The sequence below is a fragment of the Eutrigla gurnardus genome (assembly GCF_963514095.1).
Source record: "Eutrigla gurnardus genome assembly, chromosome: 9".
Lineage (NCBI taxonomy): Eukaryota > Metazoa > Chordata > Actinopteri > Perciformes > Triglidae > Eutrigla > Eutrigla gurnardus.
In genome coordinates, this window is record NC_139923.1 from 2,815,468 (window position 1) to 2,836,705 (window position 21,238).

Below are 21,238 nucleotides of genomic sequence, written 5' to 3' on the forward strand. Positions count from 1 at the left end.
CGCACTTCCGCTGCAGACAGAAACATCCACCCACACGCCGGAAATCGGATAATAAAAAATAAAAATCGGAAAATAAAATAAAAATCGGGCGTTACGATGTGTTTACATAAATGAAAGGGCGTTAAGTAATGTGTTTACATAAATGAACGAAATAAATTAAGTTATAAAATCGGATAAACGCTTCCGGTTTTGGACAGAAGACCTGACACTCGCTGTTCACTTTAAGCTGGAGCTTATGGCTCTTCTCTTTCTGTAAATACACACACCTTATTCAGATTCCCTCTGTGTTATACTGCAATCATCTCAATTTAATATTTGATAGGACACAAACTGATACTCGTATTGTAAAGCTGAAGGGCATCAGAGATTGAGGCTAATAATTATTTTAAATACTATGTATGAGTGGACAGGAATAGTTAGAACAATTCCCCTTTAGCTTCACCTTTTCTGACATATTTATATTAGGTCTAGCTATGTTACATTCTGTTGTCTTAATATCATAAGGTTCGACTGCATTCCAACATAATTTATCATATGTTATTAGCACTTTTGCATTCCTAAATTCTTACTCTGAACCATCATTCATTTAATATCTGGCTCTAATTGTCTATAATATTGTCTTACCTTGTGCTGCTGGACCACCTTATTTGCCCATATTTAAATACGACAAACTCAAGTCTGTGTTTTAACTTAGCTCTGTGTGTAACCAAAGTGAATAAGTAAAGTCATACAAAAAATCAATACATTGTAAACGTTATAACACTTTATTAAGAACACTCAACAGATAACTGAACTCAGAACCTCAACACACACACACACACACACACACACACACACACAGCAATGTCACTGGCTGTCCACCCAGCGACCCAGAAACATGGCGTTGACCCGAAGATCCTCCTCAGCTGCCATGTTAAGGAAGACCTCCATGTCTTCCTGAAAATCAAATGTGAAGAGCAGGGGGTACTTTTCTTCTTCATCATTTGAAGAACGTATCCTTTCCAGGAGCTCCTGCTGTTCTTTTGCGTCCATATTCGGAAATGCGGGCTCGACCACCTTCCCCTTGAGCAAACCTGCATTCTGACGCAGCCAGGCAACTCCAGCCACAATGTTGTAAAGTGGCCCCTGTGTAATGGAAAATGAAATGCCACCAAGTTGGAATAGGGTCATTCCGTGTCATTTCATCAAATTTCTGAAAATCTTCCCACCTGACCATCTCAGAATGTCCTGAAAAAATTCAAGTACAAAGACACACTTGTTAATAGGACAAATCCAAAATATTAGGTCTCTACTGTCAATACTTTTCTCATGAAACATCATTGAATGAAGGGTAGTTTAGACGGTTTTTGGCATCATGTTCTGAAAAGCCATTTTTAAACAGCAATATCTGGAAAACTATCTCACCTGTGGCCTTCAAATTTTCTACAGTGTATATATGTTACTAATAGCCTCCAGAAATGAAATATCAGGGGTGTAGCTCAATGATAACCTAGTATGGTAGGTACTTAAAATTAGGCTTTTTAAAATAAAGTAGTACATTTGAAGAGTGGCTGAGCTCCCATTTTTGCAGATAAAAGACTTCTATCACTTCTGCCTCTATCTCTGGTGTTGGCTTAAACATTCTACAAAATATGGTTTCTCTTAGATTATTAGTTTCACAGATATTTAGGCTCAAAAATGGAAGTAAACACATCTTTGCCCAACTTCAGAGTCATATTCCAAAAAACTGACAACACGCATCAGGTCCAAACTTACTTATTTTGAAAGATCATATTCTTGTTGAAATCATATTAAAAAATCGGGATGGTGTTTTGCCTCAATTTGTCGCAGTGATTTTTTAAAATCCTGATATTGGTGGGGTTTTTGTGGCCGTTTTTGGTACTGCATGTCTTATTATCCTACCAGTAAACATCACAGGAGGGCAATTCAAATGTGATTTTTACCATTTACCAAAGACTTACATGTGACTAAATGCTACTGATAAATTTAGCCTCACAAAAACATTAAAATGTAGCACAGAGGCAATACGTCCTTGAATGTGAGTTAAACATGGTGAAAGCAGCTTTTAATGTCTTAAACCATGAACAAACATAGCATAATATTGAAGAGTGTACATTTTGTCATACTTTAAGTATATAAATTACACAACTAAACCAAATAATAATCTTAATTTGAGCATAAAGATTTTGAATTACAGTAGAAAAGTCTCCAAAGTTTGATATTGAATAACAGTTTGTCTCTATGCTCACTATGAGACAATATGTGAGTTATGATCAGAAATGGTGGATAGGAAGTATCAGAGATGTTTCAGATGAAGATGTACTGGTTCAGTTCATGCACCCACATGGCCCTGCCAAGAGTTTCTACTGGCCAAGAAGAGAAGATGTGCAATGTCCCACTGCAGCATAGAATTGCAAGATTTGACGTTCCCTCTACAGTAACTGGGTGCATGTATGCCATCAAAAAAGATGAGCACAACAGAGCAGAGATGTACATTAGACAATTTCTAAAGTGACTGCCAAATTAATGAATGTGACGAAGGAATTGGATCTAAAAGATGAAAAATGTGTCATCCCTCACAGTGAGCATAGAGACAAACTGTTATTCAATATCAAACTTTGGAGACTTTTGTACTGTAATGTAAAATCTTATGCTCAAATTAAGATTATTATTTGATTTGGTTGTGGTATTTATATACTTAAAGTATGACAAAATGTACAGTCTTTAATATTATGCTATCATATGTTTGTTCATGGTTTAAGACATTAAAAGCTGCTTACAGCATGTTTAACTCACATTCAAGGACTCATTGCCTCTGTAACTACAACTGTGCTATATTTTAATGTTTTCGTAAGGCTAAATTTATCAGTAGCATTTAGGCACATGTAAGTCTTTGGTAAATGGTAAAAAACACAATTGAATTGCCCAAAACGAGCCACAAAAACCCCACCAATATCAGGATTTTAAAAAATCACTGCGACAAAATGAGGCAAAACACCCTCCTGATTTTTTAATATGACTTTAACAAGAATATGATCTTTCAAAAAAAGTAAGTTTGGACCTGATACGTGTTGTCAGTTTTTTGGAATATGACTCTGAAGTTGGGCAAAGATGTGTTTACTTCCATTTTTGAGCCTTAATATCTGTGAAACTAATAATGTAAGAGAGACCATATTTTGTAGAATGTTTAAGCTAATACCAGAGATAGAGGCAGAAGTGATAGAAGTCTTTTATCTGTAAAAATGGGAGCTCAGCCACTCTTCAAATGTACTACTTTATTTCAACAAGCCACATTTGAAGTACCTACCATACTAGGTTATCATTGAGCTACACCCCTGATATTTCATGTTTGGAGGCTTTTAGTAACAGATATACACTGTAGAAATTTTGAAGGCCACAGGTGAGATAGTTTTCCAGATAATGCCGTTTAAAAATGGCTTTTCAGAGTATGATGCCAAAAACCGTCTAAACTACCCTTCATTCAATGACGTTTCATGAGGAAACTGTTGACAGTAGAGACCTAATATTTTGGATTTGTCCTATTAACAAGTGTGTCTTTGTACTCAAATTTTTTCAGGACATTCTGAGATGGTCAGGTGGGAGGCATTTGATGAAATGACACGGAATGACCCAATAATTTTATATTCAATTATATTATTTTTGCAACCAGTTAGTTACTTAAACTAAGACTTGGAACTGTAAGGTTCTACACCCCGGACTGCAGACAAGCCCATCCAGATAATAACACATCAAATTAGACAACAACGGCACTGTGGTGGGAAACATAACTGGAGGGGGTAAGTCTGTCTACAGAGACGAGGACCTGAAACTGTTGAACACTGAGTGAGTTGAACACCAGAATAATTTTGTCCTCTTTAAATACTTAAAATAATGAAAGACCATCACACCTAGGAGGATGGCACATTCTTTACAAAAGATTATTGTCATGACTGAATGGTGGAAGATTCAGGGAAATTAAAGATTGTTGTAGGAGTAAATGAACAAAAAAAGAACAAACAAATGCAACTTAACATTAACAGCATTAAAAATATATAAATAAAAACGTACCTCATGAATTTCATCTCGCCTTCTCTTCTTCAGTTTAAAAACTGGTGGCACCTCACCCCGAAGAAGAGCCTTAGATGTGTCGGTCCAGTGGGCAAAGGGTTTGCCATGGCTCAAATATTAAGAATTAAAGGAAGAAAGAGAAATTAATACACTACAAATACAATAGAGACACTCATGTGTAATCATTTCTTAGTCAAACAAAGGTGAACATAATTTGGCCTTACCTTCCAAGGTCAAGATTTTCAATCAGAATGATACACCACCATTTTCTCAACGATGGCATATCAGTCTAATAAAATAGAAAAAATATATATCAGCCATAATATAAAATAACTTTTTAGATAGCTTTGAATAAGCAAGGGAACTTACAACAGTGAAGTCAAAGGGTGCATCCATGACTTTGTAAAGGGCATACTGTAAATAAAACAATAATTTTATGTTAATATTTTTTAAGCACAAAGAGTAAATAAATCCGACCAATAGTCACACCTACCATCAACATGAAGATGCCACAGTCGATGCCATACTGTGGAAAGCCCTATCATGTCAGAAATGAGTTAGTATTTGTACTTCTAGTTTCACAGTATCATTAAACAACAATATATTTACCTCGATGTCCAAACCAGTCGTCTCTTTCCATGGCCCAGGGCTGAGGGACTGACAAAGGTTTCTAAAATGGAACAGACAGCAGCATTTAGAGCATATCAATCATGCAAAATATGGCCCTTTTTCATGTACCGCACACATGACGCAATCTATTTAGTCAGGAACAAGATCTTCATGCAGTCACACACACCATTTCAGCAGGCTTTTTATGGTACCATTATATAAACTCACTTAGTGGTTTCAATTTATTGTAAGTTTAGGAGTTCACAGTATGTGGACATTTCTTGTTAAATTCTAAGGTTAAGTTGATATCCAATATTCATGTTATATATAAGCAGCACCATAAAATGGCTGCTATACAGATCAGAACATGATCTGGAGAACAAACATTTTGGAACAAACAGAAAGGCATTGAAACTGCATCAATCAGGAACATCAATAAGAACCATCATGCAAGTTTGTGTTAGTGACCTCAACAGTTCTCTCATTTCTAGATCGCCAAATCCAAACTGTGCATGTTCACATTTGGAATCCAGAAAGAATATCTCTCTCTGGCCTGTGTTCAAAACCTATGATTGCAGTTAATGACAATTACATAACATTGCGTGAGATGACAAGACAACACAACACAATACCAACTCAATCACTGAACAGTCTAATATGGAATACTGATTCTTTTTCAGAACATTAAATGAAAGTTTAGAAAAAACGATACCACAATGTGCATTAAATAAGTACAATTTGGAGTACACTCAGTGTGCAAGAGGTAGTTTGGTCTATTTTCGTAATTTCATAATTTGCGTAATGAAAGTCACATGTCATAGTTAGTATCGCTACTTACAGATAACAAGAAATGTCCAGGTTTCCAAACAGGAATTACAACAGCGTCTCTGAAGTAAATATCATCCTAATAATAGTGAAAAAAGTTGAAAATAAACTGTGAAAATACAGGAAGAATATATAGACAGAATTTTTAGAATAACAACTTATTGTCCTGCAACTTCTCTTCCTGATTGTTCTGATTTATGCATTTATTGTAAATGGGTATGGTTTTAAGTTCCCTGAGTTTATCTTTTAAATTGAAACCATAAGGCATAATAGACTTACAGGTAAACTTGAAAGTGGGTCACATGCTGTTGGATATCGCCAAGTCGGAACAGCATAGAGATCAGCCACAAATATGCTCTTCCCCTGTGTAATAAATTGAAATCATGAGCAGAGACATCAGAAACAAAAAAGTATGTTCAGAAAAAGATTTGTAAATATTCTACCTTTGACTGAGCAATTTGTTGGATGAGCTCAAAACATGCATTTCCTATCTGCAGAAAACAGAAAAAAGTTTAACTTGACTGCATACTTAATTTCCTCTAAACATAAAGAGATCCATCAGCTGTTAACTTACGGTTGATTCCATTTCGTTATTCAGGCCAAGGGTCTGAAAGTCAGCACGTGTCAGGCAGCAACCCCTCTGTGTTTTGACAATCAACCTCGTCCCTGGCCTCTCAATATCCAAGATGTACGCAAGCTGATGAGATAGATTTGTGTGTGTGTGCGTGTTAGTGTCATTAGAAATTATTTCACATAAAAAATATCTTCCTAAAATTGTAATATTTTCCCAAGGAATTTCATGGGTGGCTCGGTCAAGAGGACAAACGGCTCCTTTCAAATTTCACAGCGACCTAATACATACCAGTTGCTCCTGGACAGGATGACTTTGCAGTGTCCATGACGCTCGGCATGGTCCGACTTGGTCACATTTTGTGATGGACTCACAGTGTGCTCCACATGGGACCATGTCTATCATCAAGGAGAACTGAAGTTAACAAAATACTAACAAACAAATTAACAAAATAGTTATTTTGAAAACCTACTAACCACCATTGTTCAAGTTTGGGTCAGTGAGAAGCCTTTTTGGCTGCAGAGGGGTACCAACTGGCGGGGGTTGTTGCTGTAAGGACCTTCCAGGTCCTGAGGCTTTGAGAAATCATAATTAAATCATAATTATTCAATAAAAGCAGTTTCACAAATTACAACTGGAAAAGAAATACTTTTCTTTGACCTCATATTTACCAAGAACTGCTTGTCCAACGCTGTTTAGGAAGATGTCCTGCCCCTGATGTGTTTCATGTCCTCTCTGTAGCTGCTGCTCCAAAAGTTTTGCATTTGTGTTGCTGTTTTTATGATGAACAAGGTTTCTCATCAAAAAAATGTGTGTCGATGGTGCCATGTTGTTCAGAAAGTAGTTGTTTTTCTGCATGCTAGAAAACAGCTGCTCAGCCACCTGGCTATTAAAAGAACCCTGCAGTTCAGGGACCAGATTGATCCTTCTTAAGACTTCCTTTGGATCGTTTGTGTTGGCCTCGTGGAATCTGTCATATAAAACATAGTGGTCTGAGGAACCAGTGACAGGATGTCCATCTTCATCGGGTCTTTGTAACTTTTCAGTAAGCCATGGTAGAGGGACACTGAGTTTTTTCTGCTGTGCTGCTGTGATGTTCTCTTGGGTAGATGCAGCCAGTCTCCCTTCATGTGGCTGGAAAGGCAGGGAGGTTGGGGATCGGAGGTTGGCATGAGTTGCCAAGCCCCGAGCAAAATCGTAAACAGACACATTTGGCATATGCATCCAAGACAATAGAAGATCGGCATAATCTCTTGGAGACTCGGCCCTTAGGTTGAACTTCAAACTGTACACCACACCATGAGGGCACAGGATCACTGACCACCCACCTATAACAAAAGGTTGAAAAACAGTTATTATAAAATATTCAAATAATTACTCTTATAGTTCTGATGCTCTATGTGCGATGTCCATTACCAGATGCTCCCCAGATTTTCTGGAATATTTTATCATATGAATGACGTGTCTTCATTTCCTCCCTCAGTCTGACAACAAGATCCATCCGCGATCCCTTCGAATCCAAATTGCAGGCCTTACAGAGCTTGCGCACTGAAGGTTGAAACCTTTTAAAAATACAGAGAATGAAAGAATTACGAAGGTTCTGTCTACATATAGTGTTTATTTGGCAGAAAAGCACCGTCCCTCTAAAAAAAAGCCTGGCACTCTTGTAAAAGATATGGAAAGATGCTGGGTGCAGTAGCTTGCCCCTGGGTATGGCATAAGCTCTCTTCTCATTGAGAGCAATTGAAAAAAAAAGCTGCATAAGGCAAATCAAACATGAGTACATAAATACATACATACAACTTTACCTTCTGCTTCATGAGTTCATCAACAAGCCGGTCCTCCGACACCATACTGACTTCTGCTTCAGTGGAGGACTTTGAAGATGAACGTTTTTCAAACTCTGTGTTTAACACTGTCTCGGATTTACGTGTATCCTTCCCAATCCAAGGGGCCCAGTGCTCAAAATTAGGATGAACAGCAAAGGTGTTTTTTGCTTGACCTAGGAGATAACAAACCAAACAATACATTAATGATGTGTTTGTTAGGAGACATTTGAAAGCATGTTAATACTTTTGAAAAATCCCCGTGCAATCATCTCCAGTTGAACAGAATCCCAGAACTCTTCGATGTTCACGCCACCAGTGAAGTCGTCAGAGGCTTCTTTCATGTCAGTCACTAGTAGGAAATAAAATGTTTTCGTTAACACACATAAGTACGCATGAATGTATGTGTGCGCACACGCACATTTAAACACTCTAAAACCACACTAGACATTGTAGCTAACCAGGTAAGTTGAAGACGCCTTTTTTGTGCAGATCCATCACAACTATTGGCGGGTAGTAGCCACAGCAAACACAGGAAAAGGAATAATCGTGGTTCATCAATGCCTCAAAGTGGTAGTAGGCATGGAGGATTGTGTCTCTAGCAGGAAATGTTTCATTCCTAAGGCTTTCCAGTGAGTTTATCACCTTGGACACAGAGACGTTGTTCTGAAAGAGATATAACAGTAAAACATTTGTTTTAAAACATTGCATATTCTAGATGAACAAATAAGTTATTAACAACACACACACACACACACAATATATTTGAGCATTTTTCATCAGCCTAAATATTCCATTGCACCTACCTGCAAGTTGTGTCTTAAAAAAATACATAATTCAAGGCTCAATACAATGTGGTCGTCAAAGTTATGGAGTCTGTCTGTCCACTCTTGGTATCTATAGGACATTTGGCACTGTGGACATCGCCGGAAATAGGTGGAAACATCTGGTAAAAAGAAAGTGAGTAACTATTTAGGTGTCATGTTCAAAAATTGCAAACTATCATAAAAATAAGTAAACAATAACTTACTCTTAATTACACCATTCATGGTGATTATCTTGGCATTGCTGGAGATTCTTGCTGACTTGTCAAGATGTACTGACCCTGGACAGAAGGTACAGATCGTCTCTGTTGGATGCAACTCAGTCACATAATCAGTCAAGACCTTTGGCTTCACCAGGTAGGTCTGCTGGTAGCTTTTTAAATGTATATATGTATTGCACAAGCCTCTTCAACTCTCCATCCAATGGTGGGTAGACAGTGCCCTGGTGCTGATGAAGTGTACTTAAACAGGCTGTCTCTGTCTCTGTTTTAAAGATGTCGCGGTTCATTTGAAATAAATGCCATTTACTTATGTTTTTGTGAACACAAGAGATCCTGGGTTTGGCACAAGGACAATGCCACGTGTTTTCTTTTGAGTTGTATGTCACCATGATCCTGCCAAGGCGACTATAGTAGTTTACCGTCGGCTCATGGACAGAGAAACACAACTGCATCTGGGGTTCTTCAAGTGTGACATCAACACACAGAGGCACGTGACACGCCTGAGCTTTTCTTTGCCTTTTCAGACAAGTTGCCTTTTTTGCATCACCAAAAAATTGCAGTTGCACCATTTGGGATAGGATTTCTTCTTGTAGATGTTCTTCTTCAGCTGTATCTGTGCAGTACTGCAGTGAGCGGATGTGTTCACAGTACCTAAATGTAAGCCCACTTCTTACTGCCATTAAATGATATTGCCTACATTCCTCCAACTCGCACTGTACTTTATGGAGATGACCCCAGGTTTTATTTTGGACATGTACTGGCACAGAGAAGCCATGCCTTGCTCTTTGGACAGCAGATATGCCATTTGTAGCATCCACACAGACGCCCTTTAAATGGTCATGAACTGTTATGTCCTTTCGTTTTTTGTTGTGTGTCCTCTGGATATGTTTTTCTATGTTTTTCTTATAGAAAGTTAATTTACAGTGCGGGCATTTTCCTTTTTTCAAACCGGTTGTACTTTTATTCTGGGCAGCAGAGACGGCAGAGGAAGACACAACAGTTGAAGCTTGGGGAGAAGGAGCAGTCGGGGCTGGAGAGGTGGTGGCTGTCTTGACTGTGATGGGGTTTTGGTTGGATGTATGGACGGCAGCTGAGGTGGAGGGACTGTCTTGCGTGTTTGTGCAGGACTTCAGGTGTAGATCCATAACCGACTTCCTAATGATCGTTTTGCCACAAAGGGGGCAATGATAATGTCCCCCATCCCTGCAGCTGAGGTTGCACCTGCATATCTTTTTGTCTAAGATCAATGCAGGCAAAAGATAGAGGAAAATAAGTCAGTGACTTATAAAAGTAAGCAGACACACATTCATAAATATTGTCTACAGACATATACACATACATTCTTATATTCTTTCTACACACATACATATATCACCTTTAAATGTAATGGAATGTTTTATGTGGGATTCCAGGTGGCACTGAAGCTTCGTGTTAACGGTTGGTTTGAAAGTTGGGCATAGGGGGCAGTGGAAAAGTGTGCAGCAAGTTGTGCAGCGTTTGACTTCTGGCTTTGAATCATCCCTAAAAATCGAGTGATGCATCTACAAAAGACAGAAAAAAAATGTTACAATTTATGTTTTAATTGTAGAAAAAATTAAGATCAAAAACGATAAATTCTCACAGCACAGCAAACTATTTAAAGGGCCGTAATTCAGTAGTGGTTGTAGTCTAGACGAATTAGTCCCATCAGAGCATCAACTTTAACTATTATTGGCATATAATTAATGATGAGATATATTTCTACCTCATACTGTACTTTACATCTGTTTCTCTCTCTCATTATATGTTTTATGAACTGTCTGAGCCCCAGCACCCTATTGACTGGGGGACATTGAACATTTAGAATCTGAGACAGGATAGTAGGCTATTACATAACAGTAATTCATTAACTTTTATCCGTTTTATTACATTTTTCATCTCTTTTACCCCTTTTAACTGAACTAAGTGCTATGATCTCTTAGTTATAAACAGATTGTATGAACTAAACAGGCAGATCGAATATTTAACGATCGATTTTGTCTATTGAATGATATCGCGGAGATGAACAGCTGATAGGTGCAACTCTAGTTAAAGCGAAACGAGCTGCGTCAATTCAATTTGTGGTAATTATTTTATTACAACTTAACTCTGTTACGACGGAGTATTAGGGCCACACGTGAAGAAAAAAAATATTTTTGCCGTGACGAGATTAAAATCGACACGTCGACTTTAATGTCCACATGTCGACATTAAACTCAAAACGTCGAGAATCAAGTTGAAACATCATATCGACTTTAATCTCGACGTGTCCATTTTCCGTTCCTCTGTCAGCACGCAGACGCTCCGGGCATCCTCCCAAGCGTGCAGCGGATGACACGAAGTAGTCGGCAATAACCCTGGGGTCATTGTTTGTGATGTAGGCCTCCATCCAAACAATATAGCGACTAAAACCGTCAATGCAACCAATGATGGCAATGCCGCACTACTACAGCGGATGGCTACTTCGTGTCATCCGCTGCACGCTTGGGAGGATGCCCGGAGCGTCTGCGTGCTGACAGAGGAACGGAAAATGGACACGTCGAGATTAAAGTCGACATGACATTTCAATTTTATTCTCGACATTTCGAGTTTAATGTCGACGTGTCGATTTTAATCTCGTCACGGCAAAAATATTTTTTTTCTTCATGGGGCCCTAATACTCCGTCGTAGTTTTGGACTACAGATGACTGTCAAAAGTCCAAATCTTAAAATCGTTTATGCTCCCAACACATCGACAAATCTCTAAAATCGTTTAATAAGACCGACTATAGGCTACACAACGTTTGCAAAAAACATTTGCCTATCTTACAAAAATGACACCTAGCTAGCGTTTGCCACCGTCAGTGTGGATTAAAACAACAAATGCTTCATATTGGTGTAACGTTCTGTTATTTGTTTGATGAAAAAATCTAAACTTAATGAAACTAATAGATCGGAAAATAATTTGCAAGTCTCGTGCATTTATAATTGTATCGCTGTGTTTTGAATAGTCACCTACCATAACCTCCAAGTGCAGCTGAGCCGAACGTCACATCTTCGTGCAGTGAGTCCCGTTGTTACACCGAATTCTGCGACCCACCGAAAAGTGTGACCCGAGGGGGCGCTGTTGAATAATGTGCAACTCGCGCTCCAGACATCCACCAGCACGCAATTTCCGGCGTGTGGGTGGATGTTTCTGTCTGCAGCGGAAGTGCGTGTGGGTGGATGTCTGGAGCGTGTGGGTGGATGTCTGCAGCCAGACCCCTCTCAGACAGTTGACATTGTAATGTTGCACATTTTGCACCAGTCGAGGCTGAAATCCACAATTTCTGGAACCAAAGACCATTGTCTATCGCACTGAGCTAATTGGCAAGTGGCAACTCAACTGTGGCTTCACAAATTGACTAAGCCATTCACAGTCAAATATAAGTGTTTGAGGTAAAATCCTGATATGTTTTTGTCAAACATCATCTACCATGACTCTAAAATGTTGTACATTTGTTTCACAAAAACTACCAGGTATTTTGATGTATGACAACTATCACCCTTGCTGGGGCTTGAACCAACATTGTCTGGCACCAAGAACCAGCTCCTAGCCAACTGAGCTAATTGTCTGGAAGTGGAACCTGTAACATATGACATCTGTCAACATGGGAATTGATACTGTGACCTAAAAGCAGAAGTCACAGTTTGTACAGACAGAGCTAAACAGACACATGATCAGCTCCCTCTGTCTGACCACTGACATGAAGGAGCTGTCAAGCTGGCTGTGCGAGTGAGTGTGGCGAGTCAGAGGAGTCCCTCATCTCCACATTCTGCTGGATAGCTCAGTGGGTAATGGTACAGATTTTAGATTTGGAGGGTGGGGGTTAAAATCCCAGTCACAGCTAATCTTTGCCTGAATCAACAAGATTTGCTGATGAAGGTCTTGCTTTCTTATAATTAATGGTTGTGAAAATAAATTGGTAACAGAACATTTCAGTTTCATTATTTGTATGTCTGATCAGAAGGTGCAAGGTAATAGACTAGTATGGTGGACCTGATGACTCAACGCAGCAGGCTGGTTAGCTCAGTCACTACTGCCAGTGACTTTAGACTGGCTGGCAGGTGTTCAAATCCCAAGATCAGCAATTATGTTACAGTTTGATCAACAGGATCTGGAGAAGAAGAAAAAAACAAATAAAAAAAATGGATATGAAAAGTATTTGTATCAGTAGTCACAAGGAATTGTATTTTGCACCATTATTGGTAAGTGTTATCAGGAAGTATGTTCCTGGTGACACAGGATCTTATACCCTTGCTTTCAACAATCCCTGAAGAACTCTTTCTTCCAAAAACGGTTCTCTGGATCAAAATAGTTCTTACTGGAACCCTTAGCGTTACCAAGAACCCTTTCAAAACCCTTTATTCAGGAAAAGGGTTTTAAAGGGTTCTCTCGATCAAAATGGTTCTTACTGGAACCATTAGTGTTACCAAGAACCCTTGAAAAACCCTTTCTACGGGAAAGGGTTTTTCAGAAGCAAATGGTTCCAGGTAGAACCTCAGCCCTTGTAGAAGAACCCTATTGGAACCCTTATTTCTAAGAGTGTACCTGTCCTTCATCAGGGTGGTCACCCGAATGAAGGACAGGTAGCTCATCTGAATAATTATCTCAATAATTACCTGATTCAGTGTTTCCTTCACCTTGTCACCATCAAACACCAACATGCTAGCCAGATGTCAGCTTCAATTTGCAAAAAAAGGATTAAAGCCATTAAAAAAAAAATAACAGCAACATTTTTATATTCCCTGAAGCACAGAATAAAACGAAAATTAGGAAAATACTAACAGAGATATCTGTTTTTGCAAATGAACCCTTCTTTCTATTCTGTCTGATCTGGTATGTTATCCTAATCAGACCCACTAGGTGGTTGAGAAGCAGTCATTGGAAACTGTTTGGAATACTTGTCAGGTATTGAATGAACAACTGAAAATTGAACTTTTAGCTCTTCTCATGATTTCCAGATGAGGCTTATTGTGATCTAAGTCACAATGGTTGATCATGTTGAAGAATTGCGTTTGGGAGTTGTAGTCTCAGAGGAGTTCACTTTACTTTTAGAAGCAGACTTCATGTTCTTGAGGAGCCAAGGAAACAGAAAACATGGTTTCTGAGTTTGCTCCCATCACCCGTCACTCTGAAACAGAGACAATACATTTGAAAGTGAGATAGAAACACTTTGATCCAGTTACGTTCAGTGTGGACGGAGCTGAAGTGTTTCCTGTGAGTTTTCAACAATCACAACCGAGGCCTCAAGGAGCCGTCGGTGGGCCAAGGTGTTTTTATTGCAGGCGGAGGACGCAGCATCTCCAGGCGTCGTGAACCCACCTCTGATAGAAATGTCAACGTTCGTCTCCGCCGCTCCACCTTCAATCTGTGTCCAGACGCCACGCTGCTGTCACCGCCTCACCTCGGCTGTCCATCACACCTGGCAGGGATGATATTGTTCTGACGCAGGTGTGAGCTGGTGACGGATGAGGCGTCCTGCTCCAAGAGGACCACGGGGAGAAGAAAACATCGAGCTCTGGAGAAATGAAAAACCTGATTGGGAATGTCAGAGATGAACAGCTGTCTTCTGTCAGACAACATGAATCCTCATCATCAACAACAACTGAAACTGGCTGGCATGAAATCTGCTGAGGCCCCTACCCACCTCTCAAAATGTGTTCATGTGGAGTGAAAGCTTCTTTTCACTTCTTCTTGTGTTGTAGGAAGAAGGGGAAGCGTGCAGAATACGTTTTCATGTTTTCACCAAATGACAGAAGAACATTTCCTTATCCCTATCTTCTTTTTCACAACGGTTTGCTCAAACAAGGGTTTAAGTCAGATTCAACAAACCCTTAACTGGACAAACGTAATGCCTCTTCCCCTCCATTCGTGGGCAGAGGAAGAGCGCCAGGCAAACCCAAAGTAGTGGTGGGGCGAAATGAGTCTTATGTGTCTTGTCATCGCTCCAAAAAGGTCTGATGATTTTTTTTCATTAATACATCATGAACATCTTTTTCCATTACTTGTCTACAGTTTTTCTTTTCTTACACTTTTTTATTAACTTCCCACTCAGGCAAAAACATTGTTTATCATGCTCTAATCTTTTTGGAGACTCATATCAACACGTCTTCTTTCAGACGAGTGGAAAGAAAACATCCAAAATACACATTTAAGGTGTTTATTTTACTTCTTCGTCTATTTGCATGTGTAGATTTCTCCTAAACCCCCCAAATGTGAGCATTAGATAATCATTTGCATATTCAAAATATGGGATTTTACAAAATCTCTTTATCTCTGTCTTTAAATGCGTTTTTTTCAAAATTAGTTTTTCCTCAGACTCCAAAAATCTCCACTTCAGCTGAACTTACGTGCACCACACTTCCACTTTCATTCCTATACTCCGGAGGTTTCTACAGAGAGATATGTTCATATCATCCATGGCCTGATTTATATAACATTCAATTTCTAAAAACATGGAGAAAATTTCTTTTCTTTCTTTTTCTTTTTTTTTAATGGCCGTTGACCGTATTTTCTGATTTATAGAGTGATTCTAATATAAATCAATAATTTTGAACCCGGCTTTATCAAGTGTTGAGATTTATTTTCTGGTATGTATGAAAACTATCATATATTTAATCAGATAAAGCCTTGTTTGCATATTTAAAGATAGATTAGTTAAACATTTTTACCTGATTCACCCTTAATGAGCAAGTTAAGTGAGGAGTTCTAACAAACAGGTGTCTCAGTTCAGTTTCTCAGCAGTTCTGGGACTGAGGAGATAATGAGGGTTGAAGCTCTTTAATAAGAGGCAGATTTCTTATAAATTAGTGCTAATAGCTCACTATTTATATCTGACTAATGTGGCATAATGAGCTACGCCACCAATTACAGTGTGTTTCATTATATGATTGATGTTCATCCTTGTTTCGCTTGATTCAGACAGAAAAAGAGAGAGACTTAGAGAGAAGAGAGAGAGAGAGAGAGAGAGAGAGAGAGAGAGAGAGAGAGAGAGAGAGAGAGAGAGAGAGAGACAGAAAGCGGAGAGCTCAGGCTGCAGGAAAATAGAATGTTTGAAGTTGGAGGAGGAGTGGGAGGAGCCATGACAGAATGCCTTCTTTGCTTTCATTGTACAAGGTGTGCAATGACAATAAAGGCAGTCTCTTCCATTCAAACTAACATTTCTAATACAGGACTGTTACTTGCACTGGATTATCTTCTTTACACATCCACCGTCTGCTCCGCTGAGGGTCTCATGTTGGAGAGCTTTCAGACACAAACCGTCAGCATGAAGCTTCTGGCAATGCAGCTCATGGGGTTTATGGATTGATGAGACATGAGTGTAATGATGATGATGAGGACTTTTATGTATGTAAAATGGAAAATGTACTTAAAGTATAAGCACTCAATGTAGATGTACATGTCCTCTGTGACTAATGTATTACCCGGCTTTGTGTTGTGTTCAATCAACCACAGTGCTTGGTTCACACGGGTGAAGGTGCTGTGCTGTGTACGTCATGCGCAAACATGAGCCACGAAATAATAGTTTTCCCTCAAAAGGTAATTCAAAATACAGTTTTGTTGTGTGGGAATGTCATTGTTATGTGACCAGGCTGCTTTTAAAGGAGCAGTAAGTGACATATAGTGATGAGGTAGCAGATTGCATCCACCTCCCTTTCTAAGGGCGCACTCAAGAGCCCAACCGTGACCAAGCATGGTCACATGGGGGGGGATTTGTGTTGATCACTGAGTGATAATTAGTGGAACGCCCTATTGATCACACATGTACCCGTGCTTGTGCCTGGGCTTGTGTGTGAGCAACTGTACTGTGCCGATGTACAGCTCTTCCAACCATGCCAGGGCCATGAAGTGTACCGTGTTTGAGCACTCACACTAGTCAAACAAACTGGACTTTGGCAGTCAAACGTGCTTGGGCACGGTACATATTGCAGAGTGTGAGTCTTGGAGAACTACAGTGGCATTCAGGTAACATAAACTGGCAGTGTTTGGTTTGTCTGTTCTGGGCTACTGTTGGAACATGGCGGTGTGACATGGTGGACTGGGTGAAGAGGACCTGCTACAAAACAAATTATACCATTATGATTATACACTAGTGAAAACATAGTTGAATATTATATTAAATTCCTGTCAATAAATTAAAGTGTAAATGTTAAAAGAAAGCCCGTAAACGAATAAATTCACCCAAGAAGGAGATCGGAGACATAAGTAAAGTCGACGTCTGACTTTAATCTTGTACAAGAGGAGCAGTTACAATGCAACAACGTGTGAGGATGCTACAGAGGAAGTGGTCAAATCACTGTTGTGACTTGAGTCTTTTAAAGGCACAGGAGATAATGCGTCACTGACAGTTAACCTTCATGTAGAACAAGACATCATGACTACCAGGCCTCAGATAACATTTAGGTCAGCAATGGGGATACTAAAGTAATAAACAGTTCAACACATAAAGCTGTAACCTGAACAAAGAAAACTTTTAAGACATGAGGTTATACAAAATGTTATAACAGTAAAGTTCACATTAAATATTTTGTAAAGAGACGATTCATCCATTATTCAAGAAATGAATAAACAGATTAATTGATAGTTTTGAGATATGATGAGGAAAACTTACAAAAGAGTGGTGATCATGGGGTTAAGGTTGCTTTATTTCAAAATAAGAGTCACCATGTTCTCAAAATAACTTCATGTGCACAAATCAAGATTTACCATAAAGTGTGATGGAAATGATGCTGTTTTAAATCGTGCATTATTCATTTAACCAGAGACATATTGCCAGGTGGTTCTGATTCAATGTAAGATTCAAACAACAGAGGGGGTGTCACAGCGCGGTGAGGTTTGTCTCTTCTTGTTTTTTTTTGTCTTGTGAAATTTCCTGTTTTATTTTGAAAGAGTAACTCCCCTCTCGTTTCAGGTCACTTGTCCTTCCTCATGTGTCCCCAGTCTGATGTCATCCCTGATTTCTGATTGTCTCCACCTGTTGCCCATTATCCCTCTGTGTATTTAAGTCTGCGTCTCCCCTTATCTTGTGCCAGTGCGTTTCATCTCTTTGTCACATCAAGATCCTCCAATCCATAGCCTTGCAAAGCTCTGTTGTTCATGTGCATTTAATTTCATAGCCATGTTGTTTTTCCTCTCTGTGGAGCGATCTTTTATTTGTACCTTTTTTAATTAGCGTAGTTTAAGTTTGTAGCCAAGTTTTTTTTTTTACACTTTTAAATTCAGAATAAAAACCTGTTTAACCTGCTTCTGCCCTGCATCTGAGTCCTCTTTCCAGTCCAAGCCTGACGGGGGGAATGTTAGAATGGGATGGATGGTGGAGGTCAGAAGTCAAACAGGAAGTGCAACGTCCGTCTGAGCAGCCTGTGAATGTCTGAGCAGCCTCCACCACTACGTTCCAAAATGTTCACATACAAAAGAAAAGAAGCTGCGTGTGTGTGTGTGTGTGTGTGTGTGTGTGTGTGTGTGTGTGTGTGTGTGTGTGTGTGTGTGTGTGTGTGTGTGTGTGTATGACACCTTAAGCGTGGACAGTGTTCAATTTAAAAATCTTGCTTTAGACATTCTTTTAGATAAACCTTGATTATATTATTTTACCTCATCCACAGTATCAACTGACATTTCTTAACTGTCGATTATATTGGCTTTGAAGCAAATTTGTTAAATATTAATTTGTGGTCTGCTGTACAAATTATAGCTGTTATATTTTGAATGTTTTTTAAGGTACATATTTCTTAAATCTTTCATGAACAACACAAGCATATTAATATTATTAGTAGTAGTATTACTTGTACTATTTTATCATGTTCATCTGCTTGTGAGCAGTCCCATCACAGAGTTTTGTCATCTAAAAACTCTTCTCATGCTTCTTTATAAAGGTCTTTCCAAAAACATGCTGCCATCATCATCATTAACAAACTGCTTCGTTTTCCAGAAACAAAAGAAAAAAGCCACGTCTGCGTAAAAATAACACCACATTAAACGACTGAACCATTTACACACACACACACTGGCTGATTGCAGTTAATAAATAAAGGAAACAAGCAGTGAGAGAGCTCATTAATATCAGTGAAGGTGAGCAGCTAACAGTCCCAGGAGACTGCTGTTGTTAATGCAGGCAATACATGGAAAGAGACAACCAGAGCTAACACACACACACACACACATACATAACATGTAAAAATAACAAAAAACAAATTCATAAATCAGCATGTGCTGTATTACACTGGATAATCAGAATAATTATTAATTATTATTCAGAGTCAGAGTGACAGGTGATGGGAGCAAACTCAGAAACCATGTTTTCTGTTTCCTTGACTCCTCATGAAGTCTGCTTCTAAAAGTAAAGTAAACTCCTCTGAGACTATGACTCAGTGTTTCCTAAACGCACTTCTTCAACATGATTCACCATTGTGACTTAGTATCAGCCTCATCTAGAAAGCCCAAGAAGAGCTAATTTGTGTGGAAATTAATGACATAACGTGTTGATGACTGGATACACAGATGGATTCTGGGTCGGACTTGGGCATGCTTCAGACTTGTGGTGTGAGCGGCGCTCTGTCCTCTTAGAATAAAAATGCCACTCTGTCAGGAATCCTTCCCACACTGTGAGTGCAAGCAAGCTGGGGATGGGGGGGGATCGTTCCTCGGCACGGGATGGATCAACTAGTGTCTCAGTGCCCTCAGCTGTTCCTGGACTGAGCTTTTCTGGACAAAGAGCTCCGATGACCACCGATACCATGATGCCTTTATTCTCCACAGCTTTCCTAGCTCCTCTTTTAGAGCTTCTCATGTTTCCTTTTACTACATATATCACTACTGCTGCCTTCTGTTGTTTGTCCACCACGCAGTCTTTATATTCCTGCTGGGCTTCCTCTCTTTACTTTCCTCTCCTCCACCTTCACGTTCCCTTTCTCGTCATATCAGGACTTCAGGACCTTCATCACCAAGAAACCAGAGTGTGTACGGTGTGTGTGTGTGTGTGTGTGTTACTTTCAGCGTTAGCATGAGTGTTAGTGTGACCTTGGCTGGACTAATTATTTATATGGAGGACACAGGAGGGAGAGCACGTTTTCATGACTCTAATGATCCATAAACAATTTTAACAGGATGAACTCCATCAGGACCTTAATTAGCCTGGGACACACACACACACACATATAGCTTCACACAAAAATGGGTTATGTGGCCATATATGTAAAGAATGGAGAAACATCAAGAGGGAGGTTGATATTCGACAACAGACCATCTTGGAAGCAATCTCAGCAAAACTGAGGAAGACTGTTAGCTGTGGTTGAAAGCTCTGGTCAACTAGTAAACCACTAGTTAAGATTATTTGATGCTCAGGGCCCAGTATTTCAAAACTTGGAATCCGGATCAGAATAATCCGGATAATGAAATCCTCCTTTTCTCAGTCATGGATCAAGGTGATCCTGCTGATTTTATCTGAGTATTTCAAAAAAACTGGCCGGGTGGATCACCGTGATCCCGACCTGGCTGGATACGGATTACCAAGTCTCAAATCTCCACCTCCGGATCTGAAACATGGTGGACTACTTCACGGAAGGAGCAGCTGGGAGCACGACTTTCACGTCAAAAATGTAAGTTTACTGTCATCTAATGTTTAGCGGTTTAAGGACCATATGAACGCCAACCAACATATCGTGCTAGCTAACTATATGAATTGTCACGTACTGAAAACCAGGCTGTAGCGATCTCTAATTGAGCCGCGGCCGTGCTAACGGTAGCTAACTCGGCTCTATTGACTTGCGTGTTAAGCAGCTAGCGGGCTAGCGGTCGCTGGCTTTGTTTACGAATTTTGCGGTCCTTGGTTTGATTTACAAGGTAATTAATGTGACGTACATTATACCATAACTGTTTAAACTAACATCAACCTGTTCAGAGTTTATTAGCATTACGTCATTGGCAACACAGCAGCCTGAAAATAGGCTACATGTGTACAGACCAGACTGCTACAGTGCTTTGGAATCCTAACATTACACTGTGTATATGTGTGTTGTGTATGAACTATGCAGTTCATTCAGAAGTGTCAGAATGCTACAGTAATGCTGGGAAAATCAATCTGTTGTCATCATGCACACAATTTCTGTGACTATTGTGGATTCAAAATGAAGACAAAGATATTACTCATACTCCTTCCCTTTCTTCTACTTTCAGAGCCCACTCAGCTATTAAGGACAGGGTCTGTATGAGTGCTGGAAATCCTTGGAAATGCTTCAATTGCAGTGATAAATTGTTGG

The 21,238-nt window shown here is 39.4% G+C and overlaps 1 protein-coding gene and 2 long non-coding RNA genes across 3 annotated transcripts; all 3 read right to left on the bottom strand.

Annotated features, from left to right (window-relative positions):
• Nucleotides 1–962: 962 nt before the first annotated feature.
• Nucleotides 963–4,319, bottom strand: LOC311018611. Its single transcript, XR_014597742.1, has 3 exons — nucleotides 4,293–4,319; nucleotides 4,069–4,177; nucleotides 963–1,125 (listed from the first exon to the last, which is right to left on the bottom strand). It is a non-coding gene; the product is annotated as an uncharacterized lncRNA (long non-coding RNA).
• Nucleotides 4,320–4,683: 364 nt separating this feature from the next.
• Nucleotides 4,684–5,848, bottom strand: LOC311018610. Its single transcript, XR_014597741.1, has 3 exons — nucleotides 5,782–5,848; nucleotides 5,516–5,581; nucleotides 4,684–4,738 (listed from the first exon to the last, which is right to left on the bottom strand). It is a non-coding gene; the product is annotated as an uncharacterized lncRNA (long non-coding RNA).
• A 219-nt stretch (nucleotides 5,849–6,067) lies between these two features.
• Nucleotides 6,068–9,217, bottom strand: LOC311018791 (uncharacterized protein; the record flags this gene model as incomplete). The annotated part of the gene is made up of 9 exons (XM_084017869.1): nucleotides 8,930–9,217; nucleotides 8,706–8,845; nucleotides 8,361–8,565; nucleotides 7,882–8,251; nucleotides 7,490–7,635; nucleotides 6,745–7,401; nucleotides 6,550–6,648; nucleotides 6,365–6,471; nucleotides 6,068–6,199 (listed from the first exon to the last, which is right to left on the bottom strand). The coding sequence occupies exons 5-9, from the start codon at nucleotides 7,572–7,574 to the stop codon at nucleotides 6,068–6,070; spliced, it is 1,080 nt and encodes a 359-aa protein (XP_083873995.1). The 5' UTR covers nucleotides 7,575–7,635; nucleotides 7,882–8,251; nucleotides 8,361–8,565; nucleotides 8,706–8,845; nucleotides 8,930–9,217.
• Nucleotides 9,218–21,238: the final 12,021 nt, after the last annotated feature.